The sequence below is a fragment of the Natator depressus genome, chromosome 4, assembly GCF_965152275.1.
Source record: "Natator depressus isolate rNatDep1 chromosome 4, rNatDep2.hap1, whole genome shotgun sequence".
In the NCBI taxonomy this organism is placed as follows: Eukaryota; Metazoa; Chordata; order Testudines; family Cheloniidae; genus Natator; species Natator depressus.
Genome location: NC_134237.1, coordinates 51,196,815 through 51,216,018, shown reverse-complemented (window position 1 = coordinate 51,216,018; position 19,204 = coordinate 51,196,815). Strand labels below are relative to the sequence as shown.

The window sequence follows — 19,204 nt, the reverse complement described above, 5'->3', positions numbered from 1 at the left end:
TCAAAAGCTTTGTTACTGCCAGGCAAATAAAATAATACATGACATGAGACCATAGGAAAGAATATCTTTTACTAGAGATGAATTCAAGGTCTTGGCAGGAAGAATCTCTAAGGCATTCAGGTTTTTCTATAGCATCAATCACCATAGTATTTGTGACACAATGTCCTATCTGCTCTCCTCTTTTACTGCCTGAAAGCAAGCAGAGGATTTGAGCTCTGCAAGGTAGGAATTGCTGAGTTCCATTTCTGATTCCACCATTAAACAGCTCAAGTGGACTTGGGCACTCAGTGGGTTCAGGGATTTTTGCGTGGGGAGGGGCCAGGGAGGAAAGAAGTGCATAGTTAATGCCCAGAACCATAGGATGTTCGCTCAGGAGTTAATACAGGCTAAGCCTAATGTTCCCTCTGTGTTGGGAAAGCCCCTACTAAAAAAGTCTTGGACCTGTGGTAACATGGAATCAGGGAAATCTGCCGTTCCAGAGTGGGGGTGGAGGCATAGGGCCTCTGTGCAGGGAATCCCTGGAGATACTGAGGACCTGGAGAGGAGGCATACTCCACCACTCCAATTGAATGATTTGAAGGAAACCCTCCCCCCCCTTTTTGGGGGGGCTCCTAATCTTGATTAAAGTAGGCCAAACTATGAGTACATATTCAAAAAGTGACCTGCAGCATAAGCTGACATAACACAGACTAGGTAAAGGCTGGACAAAACACAAGGCTGGGTGTCAGGAGATATAGGCCAAGTTTTCAAAATTAGTTGACTAAAGTTAGATATCTAATTAAAAGTGCCCTGAATTTCTGTGGTGCTGAACACACATTGAAGTCAGTGAGTAGGAACTCAGGGTACCCTGAAAATTAGGCCTCCTTTATGTAATTACCATATATGGATATAAGTACCTAACTTTAGGCACCCAAGTTTTTAAATAAATGTTGATCTTAACTGTTTGCTTCAGTGTTGCCATCTATAAAATTGTAATAATAACTACCTCATTGTGGTGTTTTGAAGTTTGTATTATTTACTAAATGTTTGAAAGTCTAGGAAAGAGCTTGTACTCTGTGTCCAGAAGAAAGCAACTCCTAGATACTGATGACAAGAATTTACAAATAAGACGGGCATTGTTCCATGCTTTGAAGGTTGTTGTTTTTTTTCTTGCTGTGGAAGAGGAGCTGTTCTATAGGCAATACGGACTTTCTGCAAGAAGCCTCCACATCCCCTCCTAAAACAATACATTGACCCTTAAACACAGCGTTCTCTATATTGCCATGCAGTTAAATTTAACACCTCTAACAATTATTAGACTAAGTGAACGTAAGAGAAATAGTATTCAAATATTGTAGTAGTTACAGTTCTGTCCAGAATATCATCCACAGCTGTTTTGTCTGTTCCCCTAACAGAGAACCAGTGAAAAAGACCACACCAAACTGGTCTGTGGGCCACCAGAGATCTTCCTGATGGCCTGCACAACCAAGTACCAAGGAGTGGGGGATAGGTGCTGGGTAGGGAGATGCATCCAAAAGAGGATCTCTTTACAAAGCGGTCTATTGAATGAAAAATTTGGAGAAGCCCTGAGCTAGAAAACTCTTCTTTAGCATTACCAGATTAAGGTCTTCTAGCAGGTCAAAGGCTACAAAGCAAGAAAGGTTCTGCTTTATTCCTTTGCGGTCATGTAGGATTCATAGTAATTTGGGGACATCCCTAAAAAAGAATCCAGTGCAGATTCACACCTTCTCTTTGGGACAGTCAGTCCTGCTGTGTGTGTGCAGGGTTCTTTTGGGGAGCCCCCCCGATTTGTGCATGCCAGGCCACCACTGTGTGTCTGCCATTTTCTCAGAGTTTGTGCGTGACTCAGTATCTTGCCAGCTCTCACGATTTGTGATATTTGGTGTTTTTCTTAAGCCCCTGGCTACAGGAATCATGTTGTTTCATGAGAATCTCAGCTTTCCTTTTTTCTGTAAGATAAGGCTGCTGATGAAACTCACAACTGTGAGCCACATGTCTCCTAAAGCTTCAATTGTTGGAAGACAAAAATAATCTAAAATTGATTTTGTTTTTTAAATCTCATGATTTTTAATCAATCTTCTGATGTTGGGTGCCTTGACTCACCATTGTGGAACACGGGGGGTTGCTGATTCTGCTGGCTGCCCGCGGACTGGGTGTGAGGGCCTCCCCGGTGCCGGTTTCCGTGCATTAGGCGGGTGGGTTTCGCCCTGTCTCGGCGCCCACCTCCCGGCGGGGCGGGTCGCGGGTGGGCCTGGCTGTGCGCGCGGCGGGGGTGGGCCTGCCTGGCGGGCCGGGCGCTGCAGGGAGCTGTCAGTCAGGCGGCGGCCCCGGCCCTGCCTGGGTGATGTCAGCGGATCAGCTGCTCTATAACAAAGCGCAGCGAGCCCGGCGCCCGCACAGACGCCGCGGTCGGGGTGCGCGGAGCCGTTCGCTCCGCGGGCTCTAGGGGGAGACAGGGCGGGAGAGCGCGGACAGCGGCCCCGGCCCCGGCCCCGGCCCCGGCCCCGGCCATGGACAGCGATGAGGACACGCTGGAGGAGACCGTGGAAGGTAACCGAGCCCCGTCCGGCGGGGGTAGCCCGGGTCACCGCGGCTCGCCGCCAGCCCCGCGCTGCCGAGCGGCCGCCCCCTGCCCCCCAGGCACGGCTCTGCCCGCCCCAGCCTGCAGCCGCCGGGGCCCGGAACCTGCTGCAGCCCCCTGGGCCTTACAGCTCCCCCTGGGGTGGGGGCTGGGGGCAAGTTTGGGGGCGGGCAGAGCCGGCCTGCGCAGTGCGAGCGCCCCCCCCCCCTCCCGCAGCCCAGCCTTGGCGTGCAGGGGCCAGCACGTGGCACGGCCTGGGCCGCGCGCCGCCCCCCAGCAGCCTCCCAGCCCGGGCCCCGCTGCCCCGTCCTCCAGGCTGGTGCGCTCCGCCTCTCGCTACCGGCTTCGGCCCGCCGAGCCGGAGCCGGCCCCCCTCCACCCCCATGCGTAAAGAGCAGCGGGGCGGTGGCTCCTTTGTAAGGAGCCGCTTTTTGTTTTCACGACATTTTTTTAAAAAAGTGCTTGAAGCAGCTTTTTATAGCGAGGCAAGATCTCTGGTGGGGCAGAAGGTTTCAGATGGTATCTGATGCCTTGGAAAACTTAGTGCCATGGAGAAGAACGGTTCGTGCCTGGTTTGTTGCAGGCCTATTTATATATATATATATATTTTTTTTTTTTTTTGAGAGTAGCCACTCGTTTTTCAGCTAAATAGATCGTTGCTGTTCATCAGTACATGGTGCTGTGTAAATCTTTAGGGTCTGATCCTTCCAATACTTAAGGACCCGAGTAACTACTCAGTAGGACAGGGCTAAGTGAATACAGTTACTTCCATGCTTAAGTGGTTCGGGGTCTGGGCCCCTAGCACTTGGTGTTCTATAGTATGCGCTATCACAATGGTAGTACACACATTTCATTTTAAATATAATTGTCTGATGTTAAGATCTTGGAGGCTTTCTAGAAAGGACCTAGTTTACATGGCAAATTAAGGACCAGATTCTGTTTGGTACTGTATTACAACAGTTTACATCCAGTCAATCTGAATTGACTTCAGTGGAGTTATTCTGTTTTGACACATTTGACCTGAAACAAGAAATAAGTGTATGTGGCATCTACTTTGTGTTTAACTTAAAGTAATTGGATCTGATTCTCTGTAGCCTTGCACCTAGTGTGGTCACTTGCATTCTGATTTGGTAGTGTCTTATCCTGATTTGCACACACTTTGCATTGGTGTAAATGACTAGACAAAGTGCAAGACAACAGAGAATCAGGTCCACATTTTTTGGAGGATAGTGTATAAAACAATGGCTCAGTGTGCAACTTAAAGACCACCACAGCCAACATTTCCACTCTCATATTTCCCATTTTTGTGTCGTATGGTGTGCACCAGTTAGTTGCCTGCTTCTGCTTCTGAGGTGACTGCATTTTAGCAGTAGTGTGCCATATTTCTAGTGACTCTAAGTTATTTGAGGTCCTTCAGCATGAAAGGCACTATGTAAATATAAAATATTACTGTCCTCCTCCTCCCCACCACACACACGCTCTCTGCAATATAAAACTTGACATTTTGCCTTGAAGATGCAGGACAAAACTATTAACTAGTGTGTGTGTGTGTATATTATATATATATATATATATATAATATACACACACACACACTATATATATATATATATATATATATATATATATATATATATATGGAGATACTCTTTGTATTACAGGAGCATCCACAGGCCCAGATGACAGTGCGCTAGTCTCTAAATACCTACATAGTGAGAGATGGTCCCTACCCTGAAGAGCTTACTGTGTAAAGAGACAAGGGAGACAGAGTGGAAGGTGGAACTGGGGCAGGCAGTGAAAAGCTCAGGGTCACACAGCAGATCAGTAGCACAGCTGGAATAGAATCCAGGTCTCCTGACTCCCGGTCCAGTGCTCTATCCTTGGGCCCTAGTGCCTCCCCAAAGCTAACCACCTGGTTGGCACATTTTTAAGACCAGAGAAGAGTTTTGAGACTCAGATACAGACCTTAAAAAGGAGAAGTTTGTGATGTCAAAGCTATTCCAGAATTTCCTATAGTAGCACAAATGGCATCCCTGTCAACAACATACATTCCCCTTTTAGGCATTTAGGAATATAGTCAGGATTTGCCTTGTGAAGCTCTTAAGTAAAATTTGCCAGTTGACAATTCCTGGTCACAGCTCCTACTACCAAGAGGAGTCCTAGATACTCTGATATCGTGGTTAAGAGCACAATGTTGGAATTTGTGTGGCAGAATACAGCTAACTCCCATCAGTCATTGGCAGGTTACTTGTACCTTGTGGCAGGCAAACAGGACCCAGTGTGCATTATCACTTATTGAAGAGGTTACTGAGCTTAGCTTGGCAGCATGGCAGTAGATGTGTGATAGTGTGTGCTGTGCAGCTACTACTAGAATCTGGTCTTATGACAGATATAATAAGTGATTGGATATTTTAGCAATAGGGGCTATGCAAAACTCATAGATTATATAGGAACTTTAAATTGCAAGGGGGAATAGAGGGGTTTCTGAAAGTGCCGGATACTGTGGATGTGATGTGTAGACCGCCTCTGCCTATACGTGTACCTGTGTAGGAACTTGGTATTATATCCGTGCCAAAAAATACTTGTAAGGGGGCTATTTTTAGTTGTGCTAGGCATGATGATACGGTTCCTGATATCATAGCTAGTTCCTTTGCAGCACGTTATGGTTTCATATAATGGCTTATTTCTCTGTGTTTTTGGGTGAGTTTTGAAGGTAACTATTGGTTGGCAGAGGGATTGCTTTTGAGTGACATTAGGGACTTCCTTTTTGCCCTTACCCCAGGGCTAGAACTAGGAATGAGATCGTACCCAGGTCTGTTGCCTCATGATACAGACCACTACTACTAGACCACCAGGCTGGCCTTCATGTGTTTTAGTCTCTTATTAACCCTATTATTATTATTATTTGTATTGTAGCCTTGTATAAAGGCCTCAGTTAAGGCTGGGGGTCTAGTGTGCTACATGCTTTACAAACCCACAGAAAGACAGGTCACTGCTCTGAAGAGTTTACTATCTAGAGAAGATACAAGAATCTTGATAATGTCCAAATAAGGGAATGAAGGAAAAACTCTTTTACAAATGGATAGGGGCAATTGAGGAGGCGAAATGAAGTATTCCATTTTGGTTCCACTGTAATCAGTGAGACTTTTGCAGTTGACTTCAGTAGGAATTGGACTGAATCGTAAGACCTGGTGTATATTAGAAAAGTTGCACCAGTGTAACTAAGCTTAAAATTGATTTGCCTTAGGTTAAGGCAGGCTGGATTTAATTTTTTTCCCCTTTCACTTTTTCTGATGTAAAAGTAATGTGAGAAGAATTGGACCCTCTCTGTCAGAGGTTCTCAAACTGGGGGTTGGAGACCCCTGATGGGGTTCTGAGGTTATTACATGGGGGGTCATGAGCTGTCAGCCTCCACCACAACCCCTGCTTTGATGCCAGCATTTATAATGGTGGTAAATATATTAAAAAGTGTTTTTAATTTACAAGGGGGAGTTGCACTCAGAGGCTTGCGATGTGAAAGGGGTCACCAGTACAAAAATTTGAGAGCCACTGTTCTGTCATGTCTGAAGTTAGAACTCAAGTTCATGGCTCTCGCTTTGTACAGAGGCCACTAGACTGCAGGTCTCTGTTAAAATCATTGGGAGAATATGCCTCCTACTGCACAAAAATTCTGGCATGTAATGTATGTTTATACAGATTATAATGACAGTTTTATTTGTTTTTGCACCCCAGTAGCATCCTCACCAAACTGAACAAATATTTTGTTGCAGTACAGTGTGCACAGTTTGACTTAACCTGAAAATATTTTCTCCTCGGTACTTTATAACAATCTTGCCCTTCTGTCAGGAATTAGTTTTACTTTCTTAGTTTGTCTATAAGGGAAAGTTAAATCAACGTAAATTAAGTTGTGAATTTAAACCCATATAGTTACACTAGTATAACTCGTGAGCACTTTTACTCTGGTATAAGAGGGTTTTGGGTTTTTTATTTATTTATTTTGCTTTTTTTTCTGGTTTAGTTTGTAAACAGAAAAAAGCCACTCTTATTTCGGAATCAGAGTGTCCACACTGTTATACTGGTGTAACTAGCACTTTAACTATACTGGTGTAACTAGTAAACAATTTCCCATGTAGACAAACCCTTATTTTCTCTCTCTCACACACACATATACTCCCCCCACACCGAATGGGCCAGGAGCTTGCCTTTCTTCTACTGGTTTGGAGAGCAGCATGCTTGCCTGTTTTAAAAACATTCTCTCCTACTTACTAGTAATACCTTAGATTATTAAAACCAAAATATTTTTACAATGTAACTTATTTTTCATCGTTCCCACACTCTCACTACCTTTTCTCACTACTCTCAGCTTGAAGATGACATAACCTGCTCTGTTTAGTCAACTTCAGCTTTTTTCAGACTTGCTCATACTTAATTGGACTTCTACTCACAGCAATCCTCTCCTGGACATCTCCTTTCCAACTTAGACTCCATACTGTCTCTGACTCTCTCTGGAGAACCCAGATCTGTGAGTCAGCTTGTTGCCACCTGCCTCCAGCATGATAAAGTTTTCTTTGCCTGTGCCAGCTGGGTGTTACAGAGCTAACACAGCTATCCTGTCAGCAACTCAAGAACTCTCCTCTGGCCTATGCCAGCCCTGCCTTTGCCCTGCAGCTTGACAATATTTACACCCCAGCCCCTGAGTCCCTTCAGAGTGTCCTCCTGTGGTATCCAGCCCCTGATCACTGGATACTTATAGAAATCCCTGATCTTCCATTCCCAAAGGAGCAGTTTACCCCAGTTTACCAGTCTGACCTTAGCCCACTGCTGTATATCACACAACACTTGAATTCAATTATAGTAAAACAAAAAGGAAACTTATTTAGGAAAGAATAGAGATTTATGTAGAAATAAGTGTGAGTGGTGGAAACAATAAAATGTGAACTAGGGCCTAAATTTATGAATATTACCTATCCTGTCTAGTAAAGTAGATTCTTACCCCGCAAGTCAGTCTTTGGAAGCATTGCTAGCCCCAAGGAGCTAGGACCCAGTCTTTCATCAAGGTGCCTCCTCAGTCAATGGAGGTGGAGTGACTTTCTCCACCCTGTGATATACTGAATCAGTCTCATGGCTTTATTCACAGACAAGGCAATCCCCTCACTGTCCTATCATTTCTTTTAACTTCCAAGTGGTTTTGTTGTTTGTCTTTGGTTTTCCATGGACTGTCCTGGCTTAGTGCAGAGGTGGACAGTTGAACAATACATTACATAATTGGCTGGACAGGGAGGTCTCACAACACTCTCCTACTTGAATGGGCCAGTACCTAACCATATGATTCCCTAGTGACTCACTTTACTCCATAAGGGCATAATTTTCAATGTAGCTACATTAGTTCTTAAATGTTACTTATACCTGCATCTTGCAATGATTGAATATTGGTAAGTTACAAGCTTTCAGTACAGATATCACATGCTACCTTTTATGGATAAATACAATCGAAGGGTGAATTAGGTGTAGTGAGTTTGTTAGGTCTGAGGCAGGAGTTGCTTGTAAAGAACAGTGAGCCCTTTGTTAGTTGACACAGACAGTCCTCTGTGTCACTCTCCCTGTAGCAATTGTGGAGTTTAAATAATGAAATAAACCAATGTTAGAGTACCAAGGGATACTATGCATTTGGGTTTGGCTTAAAAGGTAACTTTTTCTGTTTAAATAAAATATTTTTGTAAATTCTTTCCTAAATCCTGAAACCAATGGATGTGTTTTCCCCAATGGGCAGGATTATTTGTTATCTTATGGTCCCTTTGTGTGAGCTAGTCTGGGGTGAAAGGTCCATAGGACCAGTATAGGCAGTATTGCCATCCCCAAGTGTTCAAAAATCATGAGTCATGCTCAGCAAAAATCATGAGATTTGCTTTAAAATCATGATTATGTAAAAATAATAGACGTGGTCTTTTTATTTGCCTTCTGCTTTTTGATCTTTTAGGGTGCACTCGGGTCACATTTTGAAACTTTCTCCAGAGCCACGAGGGCTGGCAACTTACTTTTTCTTTAAGAATGAATGCTGAAATAATCACATATCCCCTTGACTCCGGGAGCTGGTGCTTTAAAAAAACAATAATTATCATGAGACTCATGACAAAACCATGAGAGTTGGGAACACTGCATATGCACCACTTGTGAGTATTCCTGCTGAAGAAGGCTCCTATGCCAGGCACAGAGCCACATCTGCACCACTTCCACAGCAGATCCTGGCTTGTCGTGTTCCAGGGCGTGCTGAGGATGGTGTGAAAATGGGGTGTAAGCAGTCACAAGGGAGTGTGGTATAGCCCAAAAAACTGGAGCCTGGATATTCTCTGTCCCTGCAAAACCCCATAGGGGCCATTGCAACAGGGGCATGATTTAGGGCAGCACAAAAGTGAATAATAGCCTACATCAGTCCCTGCAGCCCCCGAGTAGGGGAGGTGAAAACTGCTTCTCCATGGCACCTGCAGCGGAATGAATCTGATCTTGTGTTTTTAAATGCTAGTGGAAACAATTGAGTTTTTAAATAAACATTCCTCTGCAATTTTTGAAACCCAAATATTGAAGCACTAACATCCTGAAAATATTATTATTATTTATATTACGATCGTGCCTAGGAGCCTACTCGGACTAGGACCCCGTTGTGCTAGGTACCGTACAAACACACAACAAAAAGACAGTCACTGCTGCAGCGCTTACAAGCTAACGCTGACTCTATGCACTTTAATTGTCCAAGGTGAGAGAAATGCAAGCAGTAAACAGCAGTGACAGTAAAATGGATTTTAAGGCCTTTAATAATTCAAGGTGATGTTGGTAACAAAGGTGAAGAAATGTGTATGTTGACAGTGTGATCTGTTAGCTGGCAGCATCCTTTTAAGGAGACATGTTGAAAACCAGCTTGCTTTAAAATGATGGATGTGGCTGCTTGGTTCCTCCCCCTTGGTTTGTGCATGTAACTTATTAACACCTGAGAGGAGATTCCTTAGACCACACTATGTCCAGCTCTGATGTAGGAGTGTATATATATGTGTTACCTGGAAAAAGGTAGTTACATTTTTTCTGAACTGCTTGGTGTACTTTGTAGAAGAGTTATAGATAAACAATAACATGGGGCTTTCAGCTCTAGGGAATAGTAAAGAGGGGGAAATAAGGGCACAAAAAGTCCTGACTCAAGAGAAGGGGGATTGATGCTTATGCAACATGCTTTCCCTGAGCTCATAGAAGCTTCATTTGTCCTCCTTCCTTCCCTTACAGTGTCTCTTTCTGTGTCATCTTTCCTCTCTAACCTAGACTGTAAGGTTGGCAGGGCAGGGAAAAACAGTGGAGTTGGGAAGATCACCTTCCAGAATGTGAATCCAAGTGGTAACCAGTGAAGTATCATCTTTCTTAATCAAGTGACTTTGGTTTCTTTGCTGCTGCTGCTCCTGGTTTTCCAAAACTACAGAGGAGTGAAAACTGACAGACCTTCATCAGTTTACACAGCTGCTCTTCTGAATCCTGTGGGCAGTAGTGAAAGTGGGAGGAATCAGGTCTGATTCATGCTGCTGCTTGAGAAAGTTCAGAGCAACAGTGGAAGCAGATGCGGAAGCTGTTTGCTAGAGAGGAACCCCAGAATCAGAAGCGGAGGAGGTATAGATTAGCAGAGACTTGCCATGCTCCCCGCTCTGTGAGCAACCGGAAGCTGTGGAATAGCAGAGGTGTAATGGAATGGTCAGATCCGGCTGGGAGGCGTTCAAATCAGACGCTTCCCAGCTGGAGTCTACAAAGCAGTGAACTTCCCAAGCACTCTCCCACTTCCCAGCAGCTGTGGAGAGAACTTGGGTTTTTCACCTGGATATTGCCTCTAGACAGCAGGGCCACCTGTGATCATCTTTTGGCTTTTTAGATGTTTGGTTTTGGCTGCTTAAGGAGGGAGGTGGAAGAAATAGAGGAAGGGATAGCGGAGAGCCTTTGAGGAGAAATGGGAAAGAGAAAATACAGGAGAGGAGGAAAAGCACACAAGGTAGGAAGAGAGAAGCTTACAAAGGGTGAAGGAAGAGAGAAAAAACAGATATTGAAAACAATAGAAAAAGATGCACTGTGATCTCTTGCAATAAAGGAAAAAGGGACATGAAGCTTGGAAGGGAAAGGAGGCATAACCTGAGCAAGCAAGACATAGTAAACTATACTTAAAGTGTGTTAAATAGAAAGTGGTCTGATTTGTTACAACTAGAGTAAATAATAAACATTACAAAGCCTGTTTAAATTTCAGGGGATGTAGTTTGGACACAAAGGGATTTTTTTCACCCTGGCTAGTAGGATTTGTCTTTGGGCTAGTAGGTGTTGAGCATGTTTTTCAAGATGTACAAGTTTTGTTTTGTTTTTTTTAAATTTATAATTGTATGAACTGGAAAGCCTTGAATCCATTCCAGTGTCATGTGGGAGAAATACTTCTAGGAAGTGGCTTTTTTTTTTTTTTTTTTTTAAAGGTACTTGAACATAATACAGTATGGGCAGTACTTAGTTGAGAAGTGTGTGGTCTTATTCCATCAACTACTCTATCTTGGCTTTTTTTTTTTTTTTTTTTTTTCCTCCCCAAAGATTTTTGGAACGGGTTGTTGCCATGAAGTAACTGGCTGCAAATAGTCCTGAATAGCTCTGGTCCATTTTTTTGTTTTAAATAAAATATTTTGACTAGTAGGTCTGTTAAAATAAATATTTTGGGGAGCAACAACATATGGAAGGGAGATATATGTTGATTACTATATGTGATTGCACACCTGTTCTGATATCTTTGCTATTTTTTATTTGTTTTTGTTTTTGCTTAAGGGCTTCTGGATGATGATGGGTTGCCACATGGGTTCTGTACAGTGACCTATTCGTCCACAGACAGATTTGAGGGAAACTTTGTGCATGGAGAAAAGAACGGCCGTGGCAAGTTCTTCTTTTTTGATGGAAGGTAAACATTGGCTCTTTTCTCGTCTTCCTTTTTTTTTTTTTTCCTCCTGTTTACACCAGTATGTAACTAACTTTTTTTGGCGGGAGAGGATATATGTGTTCCTAGTTCCAGCAGCTGCTTTCCCATGAGAGCTTTAGTTGGATAGTTTCTTGTGTGCTGGCTAGAGTAACACAGTGTCTCCATCTGTTTGTGAACTCTGAAAATAATGGAGTGACCCCAGGGACTGCTCCTTAATATGAGAGTCAAGTCACTGTAGTCCTCTTAATATTAAAGCTTTAAATTAATTCAAGATTTCAAGGAAGTCTTATGATTTTAACTCCATACATGGTGGTTTAAAAACCTGCTGACAACTATTTTCCAGGCTGGTTCATTGGGCTTTTTGTATTATGGTAATGCCCAGAGGCTCCATTTGGGATTTGGGCCCAGCAATATGGGGCCACTACAAAGATATAGAAAGAAATGGTCTCTGCACAAAAGAGCTTACAATCTAATTAGTGCTGAAACTTGTTTAGTGGACACTGTGCGGTCTAGTGGTTAAAATACTGACTGAATTAAATATGGCTTATATTCCCAGCTCTTTGATCTTGTAAAAATCATTTATGACCTGACTCTTTTTCAGAAATGCATCTACAATTGCCACTGTCTTCAGTGGGAGTTATGCTATGACAATCAGGCTAGTTTCCTCATCTGTAAAAAGTGGAAGGTCTCAATTACTTCACTGTTCCTAGCCGTATTTCCCCCCCACACACACACTCCACCTCACCCCACCCCTTTCCTCACAAATCGGTCTAGTACCTCTCTTTGCTGTTGCTCAGCAATTTCCTCAGAAGGAGCAGCTGATATACAAAATGACATCATTCTTGATTTCCGCAGCTGTGTAGTGCTATGAATAGTGGTGGTGAAACTGACCCCCAAAGTCTTGTCAATTCCCTTCTGCTTATGCGTGGCAAAATTCTGAGCAGCAGCCAGAGGTACTGGAGCTGCCTATCAGCTAACTCAGGGGTGTAGCATGGCATTGTTTTACATGTAGTTCAGATTGGCAAGTTTATTTTCCCAGCCATAAGAGCCTGTAACCTTATTTTTCTAAAGAATAAGTTCTGCAGAATTGAATTTCATGGGCCTGCATGCTCACTAGGGAAACCTTATTTGTCAGTAGCAATTGGCCATTTCAGGGCCTGTTGGGAGTGACTGAAAAATATTACTAACAGCTGGCATATGTAAAATGAGGTTTGATTTCTCAGAGGAGGCTTCAGTGTAAACATACTTGTTGGAAGTCTCCGCAGAGAGGCCAAAGATTGTCTAGATATGGAAACTGAGCTACTGTTTTTTACTCTGAGAAGTGGTCCCTCCAAATGGCAGGGTGCAGGCAGGATTGCATTGGCAGCCTGAGCTTCCCTGTATTTATGCCGTGTCTCTTCTGTAATTCTTCAGAGCTGTCAACCCAGCACCTTTCATGAACATCAGATTCTTTGAAAAACAAAACAGTTATCTATTGTACGTTTTTGGTAACTATCAGATCAAAATTAAACACAATAGTCTGAGTATCTGTGTATATATATATATTTTTAAAACTGTTTTCTGTAATGTGGATAGGGCCCATACAGGTTTGAGCTTAACTAAAGTAGAGTTGACTCAAATGCTGCTAGTTACTTTTGGACAGCCTAACTGATGATATTGCATTTTGCACAGCTTTGGGACAGCTAATGAAAAAGGATGCTGCACCCAAAAGTTCATGGTTTAAATACGGGGGGCGGAGGGGGTGTGGAAGGGACGGGAAAGTTGATTTTTGTTTCTTTAAGGATTATTTTTCTTAAACAAGGAATTACACCAGATTTTCTGCTCCCCTGGCTTCATCAAAACTGTCATTTCCCTGCTCCCTGTCTTCATCAGAGCTCAACTCTTTCTGCCATGACTCCCAAAACACCCAACCCCTTATACTCTTGTGTGCTTTAGCACAAGTTAATTGTTTTTGGCTTAGCCCAGACATGTTTCCTCCATGGCCAGTTTCCATTGCAGTCCTGCCAGTGAAGGCTGACAACTGCACTGTAGCTCTCCTGTTCAGGAGTAGGTTGTTTCTACCAAACCCTGAATAGGGACCATATGCAACATTATAAATGTTCTCATTTTTTTAAAATTTTTTTTTGGATAGGGGAATAAAATGGTCCAAATCAGCACTTGGGTATTTAGCAGAAGTAAACCTTTCCGCTCATTGTCAGCATTGCTGTCCTGTCTGTTGATTATTTAAAGAAGTGAGAGATATTGGATCAAATTGTCATTTTGTAGAAAAAACATGTTTTGCAAAGAATGAAATTTCAACTCCAGCATGCTCCACATTTTGTATTGGGTACTTTTACTTTCACACTAACATTTGTCTGAGAGCATTTTGAGAATAATCCCTGTGAGCAGAAAAGCGTTGGATGTCATCGAACAACTGCTGTTCTCTATGGAGAACTAGAAACATTTTCTAAACTAAAACAGGAAGTCCGATGGCTAACAGATTTATTTGGGCATAAGCTTTCGTGGGTAAAAAACCCACTTCTTCAGATGCATTTTCTAAACTGGTACTTCTCTAGCAAGTGCTGAGAACAGTGTTACAAAAGGGAAAGTTTGAAGCCTATTTGTTTGGGAATTACTAGAAGTGGGAAAGATTGAGGCATCCCTGAGCATAGAGAGGAAGGGTGGGAGGTTGACATTTTTAAGTTGTATAGAGAAATCCCAGAGACTTGAGTTGGAGAAAATGAGAGGTGGGGGGAGAAACAACCTCCCAAAAATTGTTCAAAGGTTTACAGGGCAGTTGTAATGTCAGTGACCTGGAGCTTTAACATTTTAATTTATTATAATAATAACTGCTGAAAATGTGCTTGACACAATGTGAAGGTGACTCCTCCCCTGAGGAGCTTACAGTCTTAACATTCAGCATTCTTTGCATGTTCAGTTACCAGGAAGATTTCTTTTCAGAGTAGCAGCCGTGTTAGTCTGTATCCACAAAAAGAAAAGGAGTACTTGTGGCACCTTAGAGACTAACCAATTGATTTGAGCATAAGCTTTCATGAGCTACAGCTCACTTCATAGGAAGATTTCTGACGCTGATTTTTACTGGAGCTAGAAACAAGCAGGGAAAACTAACACCTTATACACTAGGAAAATGGTCCGTGGTTGACAACAACTGATCCCTTGTGCTTGTATTGAATGTCCTGTCCTTGTTGGAAAAAAAGTTTAACTCTGTCCATTTTAGTAGCCAAAGCATGGTTGTCCACAACCGCTTTTCCTTAGCCTTCCCTCAACTGACATTTGGAATGAACAGGTTCATTTCCTTTTGCAGATAAACCTGAAGTCCTAGTGCGATCTGAAATACTGAGTTATGGGCATCTTGCTTTTGCGTTGTATCAACAAAAGTATCTTTCTTGCAGTGGGACAAAACACTGTAAAAGTAAAGAAGGGAAACTTTAGAAACTCAAGAGTCACTTTGATACCCATATCCAACAACAATAAAGCAAATATTTGAAGTCTTCTGAAACACATGGAGTCTTATATTCCCAGATAGACAGTTATGCTTTTACCATAGATGTCATTGCATTTTAACATAAATTATGTAGACAATATTAGACATTAAGTAGAAAACAACTAATATGTTAATTACATATATTGAGGCAAAGTAGACACTGTTTAAAAAAAAAAAAAGTTTTAGCTTGCAAGGAAAGAGACATTATAATAAGGAATTTTTTTTAATCCCTAATTGTTAGTTTCTCTCAGCATTGTTTTCTAAAAAAGAAAACAAATGACAACATATTCTAGCTCTGAGTATCATTGCTACTCTTTTAAAGGTATTGTAAGAGAAAAGTTATGTGAAATCAGTGACTCACTAGCAAAATGCTGTATGAGTTTTGCTTGACAACGTACATTCCTTTTTAATAGAGGGTGTGTGTGTGTGTGTATATATATTTAAATTGACAGCCCTATTTTTTTAATCTCAGTTAACTCATGCGATTAAAAAAAATCATGATTAAAAGAATTAATTTTGATTAATTGTGGTTTCAATTGCACTGTTAAACAATAGAATACCAATTGAAATTTATTAAGTATTTTGGATGTTTTCTACATTTTCAAATATATTGATTTCAATTACAATACATAAGAGAAAGTGTACACTGCTCACTTTTTATTATTTATTACAAATATTTGTACTGTAAAAATGATAAACAAAAGAAACAGTATTTTTCAATTCACCTCCAATGCAATCTCTTTATCATGAAAGTGAAACTTACAAATGTAGACTTTTTGTTGTTACATAACTGCACTCAAAAACAAAACAATGCAAAACTTTAGAGCCTAGGAGTCCACTCAGTCCTACTTCTTGTTCAACCAATCGTTAAGACAAACAAGCTTCTTTACATTTAAAGAGATGCTGCTGCCCACTTCTTATTTACAATGTCACCAGAAAGTGCGAACAGGCATTCACATGGGACTTTTGTTGCGGGCATTGCAAGGTATTTATGTGCCAGATATGCTAAACATTCACATGCCCCTTCATGCTTCAGCCACCATTCCAGAGGACATGCTTCCATGCTGATGTTTGTTTAAAAAAAAAAATGCGTTAATTAAACTTGTGACTGAACTCCTAGGGGGAGAATTGTATGTCTCCTGCTCTGTTTTACCTGCATTCTACCATATATTTTATAGCAGTCTCGGATGATGACCCAGCACATATTGTTCATTTTAAGAATACTTTCGCTGCAGATTTGACAAATTGAAAAGAAGATACCAATGTGATATTTCTAAAGATAGCTACAGCACTCGACCCAAGATTTAAGAATCAGAAGTGCCTTCCAAAATCTGAGAGGGATGATGTGTGTAGCATGGTTTCAGAAGTCTTAAAAAAGCAACGATCTGATGCAGAAACTGCAGAACCCAAAGAACCAAAAAAGAAAATCAACCTTCTGATGTTGTTCATTTTCATCATCTGAGTCAGATGTCATGCTTTGGTCTGCACTGCTTTGGATTATTATCTAGCAGAACCCATCATCAGCATGGACGCATGTCATCTGGAATGGTGGTTGAAGTATGAACGAACATATGAATCTTTAGCGTATCTGACGTGTAAACTGTCTTGCAATGCCGGCTACAACAGTGCCATGTCAGCCCCTGTTCTCGCTTTTCAGGTGACATTGTAAACAAGAAGTGGGCAGCATTAGCTCCTGCAAATGTAAACAAACTTGTTTGAGCAATTTGCTGAACAAGAAATAGGACTGAAGGGACTTCTAGGCTATAAAGTTTTATATTGTTTTGTTTTTGAATGCAGTTATTTTTGTACATAATTCTACATTTGTAAGTTCAACTTTCATGATAGATTACACTATAGTACTTGTATTAAGTAAATTGAAAAATACTATTTCTTTTGTTTTTTACAGTTCAAATATTTGTATTAAAAAATATAAAGTGAGCACTGTACACTTTGTATTCTGTTATAATTGAAATCAATTATATTTGAAATGTAGAAGACATCCAAACATATTTTAATAAACGGTATTCTATTGTTTAACAGCGTGAGTAATCGCGATTAATTTTTTTAATCACTTTACAGTCCTAATAAAGAACAAAATGACAGTGATTCTGGAAAATCTGGTGCAGGCAGCTGTTAAATACGTTGTTGACAAGAACTAACACCAGGCTGGTAGTATGTTAGGGCTTGTCTACACTGACAGCAGTGCAGCTGCTAGCCTATGCTGACAGGAGAGCTTCTCCCATCAGCGTAGGTACTCCATCTCCCCGAGAGGCAGTGGCTATGTTGATGGGAGAAGTGCTGGCTACGCTAGGGGTTAGGTCGATATAACTACATTGCTCAGGGGTGTGGAATATCCACACCCTGAGCACCATAATTTTACTGACGTCAGTTGGTAGTGTAGCCCAAGACTTAGGCTATGTCTACACTACTGTGGTAAGTCGACCTAAGCTACACAACTCCATGAATAATGTAGCTGGAGTCGATGTTGCTCAGGTCCAGCTCTAGGCACCAGCAAAGCAAGCATGTGCTTGGGGTAGCACAATTCCAGGGGCGGCAATCCGGCCATCCATCCTTTTTATTTTTTTTCTTCTTCTTCTTGCTTGGGCAGTTGCACCCTCGCAGCTTGGAGTGGCAAATTTTTTGGTAAGTGCTGAGTAGAGCCAGCCCTGGGTCGGCTTACCTCGGGGTCCACGCTACGCTGGGTCAACGGGAGACACTCACCCGTCAACTTACCTTACTCTTCTCATTCAGGGTAGAGTACTGGGCTCAACTGGAGAGCAATCTGTGGTCAATTTAGCGGGTCTTCACTAGACCCTCTAAATCAATCCTGGTGCATCAATCCCCGAAGCGTTGATCGGGGGGGGGGTAGTATAGACATTGACTTTGAAGAGATGGGATCTGAAGGTCTGAGCATAGGGTTAGAAGAGAGAGAATCCTAATCCAAAAGCAATCTGCTCTGACAAGAATTCCCTCTTTGGCCTTGGATAAATCACTTCACCTCTCTTCCTCAGTGTCCCCATCTATAAAATGTAGCAGTGTGGATCAAGAATGCTGAATCAGTACAATGGAATGATTAACATCTGTAAAGTGCTTGGACAATGAAAGTACAATACAAGTGCTAAGTGTTATTTAACTAGAGAATTCAGTGGAGACTAGCTTTTGTTTGTTTTTGTTTTTTGATTTGGGGTTTTAAAATGATATGCAGTATGCCCAGAGGATGAGGTTTGTACTGAGTATATTGTTCAGTTCTCAAGAGCTCTGTTTAAAAGAGGGGAACAACTGCACCATCTGTCTTTTTCTTTGTTACCAGCACACTGGAAGGGTATTACGTCAATGATGCTCTCCAAGGCCAGGGACTCTACACTTATGAGGATGGAGGGGTTCTTCATGGCACGCATGTGGATGGAGAACTTAATGGACCTGCCCAGGAATATGACATTGATGGACGACTGATATTCAAAGGGCAGTACAAAGATGATAATCGACATGGCGTGTGTTGGATATATTACCCGGTAAGCCTGATCTCCTGTTTTCTTTGTTGGAGAATAAAAGAAGGGCACAGAAGCCGTATAGGCTGAAATATGTTACTGCTATGTGGCCTAGGGAGGAAGCTTCTTTCTAGCTGTTGCAAGACATATTGCTAGACCTGGCTCCATGAACTTGGCTTAGAGAATAAGGTTTGTTCCCTATGACCGCTCCTTTAGGGGTAAAAAGTCCTAGTTCCAGAAAATAGCAAGGGTTTCCTGTTCCTGTCTCTAAGTAAATGCTGGGACTTTTCTTTGGGAATCTTTGTCTTCTAGGGAATATTTTAAAATGTGCTAAATTATAGACTGTACAGTAGTGTTCCTTCCTTTTTTTTAACTCATGAATAGCCCTATTCAGCACTCCCTGCTCAGGCCACTCAAGTCCATAGAAATTTTGCCTGAGTAAGTGCTGAGTAGGGCCTGAAGTGACCATGTACAGCACATTTGTCTGTAGCATGCCACCAAAGGCCCGAAGAACTTTGGGTGTGGAAAATGAAAGGCAGTGTTGGAGTGGAAGACTTCTGTACACAATTATCTACCCAGTAGATTGAATTCTCTCGAGGCAAGAGGCAGCTCCTTCTGTGTTACTTCTGTATGCATATTTAGTGCCTCTCAAATGCTGTGACCATTGGGTATTTCTTAAA

At 42.0% G+C, this 19,204-nt stretch overlaps 2 protein-coding genes across 4 annotated transcripts in view; one reads left to right on the top strand and one right to left on the bottom strand.

Moving 5' to 3' along the window:
- Nucleotides 1–2,274, bottom strand: part of MGST2 (microsomal glutathione S-transferase 2) — a 64,194-nt gene extending 61,920 nt beyond the window's left edge. For 2 of the 3 annotated variants that reach the window (XM_074950882.1, XM_074950885.1), the window contains exon 1: nt 2,104–2,221. In XM_074950882.1, the coding sequence (XP_074806983.1) occupies nt 2,104–2,106 (3 nt within the window). In that variant the 5' untranslated portion in view covers nt 2,107–2,221. Of the gene's footprint in view, nt 1–2,103 lie in introns of all 3 variants that reach the window. The other variant, XM_074950883.1, reaches the window with a different exon arrangement.
- Nucleotides 2,275–2,375: 101 nt separating this feature from the next.
- SETD7 (SET domain containing 7, histone lysine methyltransferase) overlaps nt 2,376–19,204 on the top strand; it is a 31,537-nt gene continuing 14,708 nt past the window's right edge. The window contains exons 1-3 of the mRNA XM_074950877.1: nt 2,376–2,550; nt 11,405–11,534; nt 18,347–18,548. Coding sequence (XP_074806978.1) covers nt 2,511–2,550; nt 11,405–11,534; nt 18,347–18,548 — 372 coding nt within the window. The 5' untranslated portion in view covers nt 2,376–2,510. The remainder of the gene's footprint in view (nt 2,551–11,404; nt 11,535–18,346; nt 18,549–19,204) is intronic.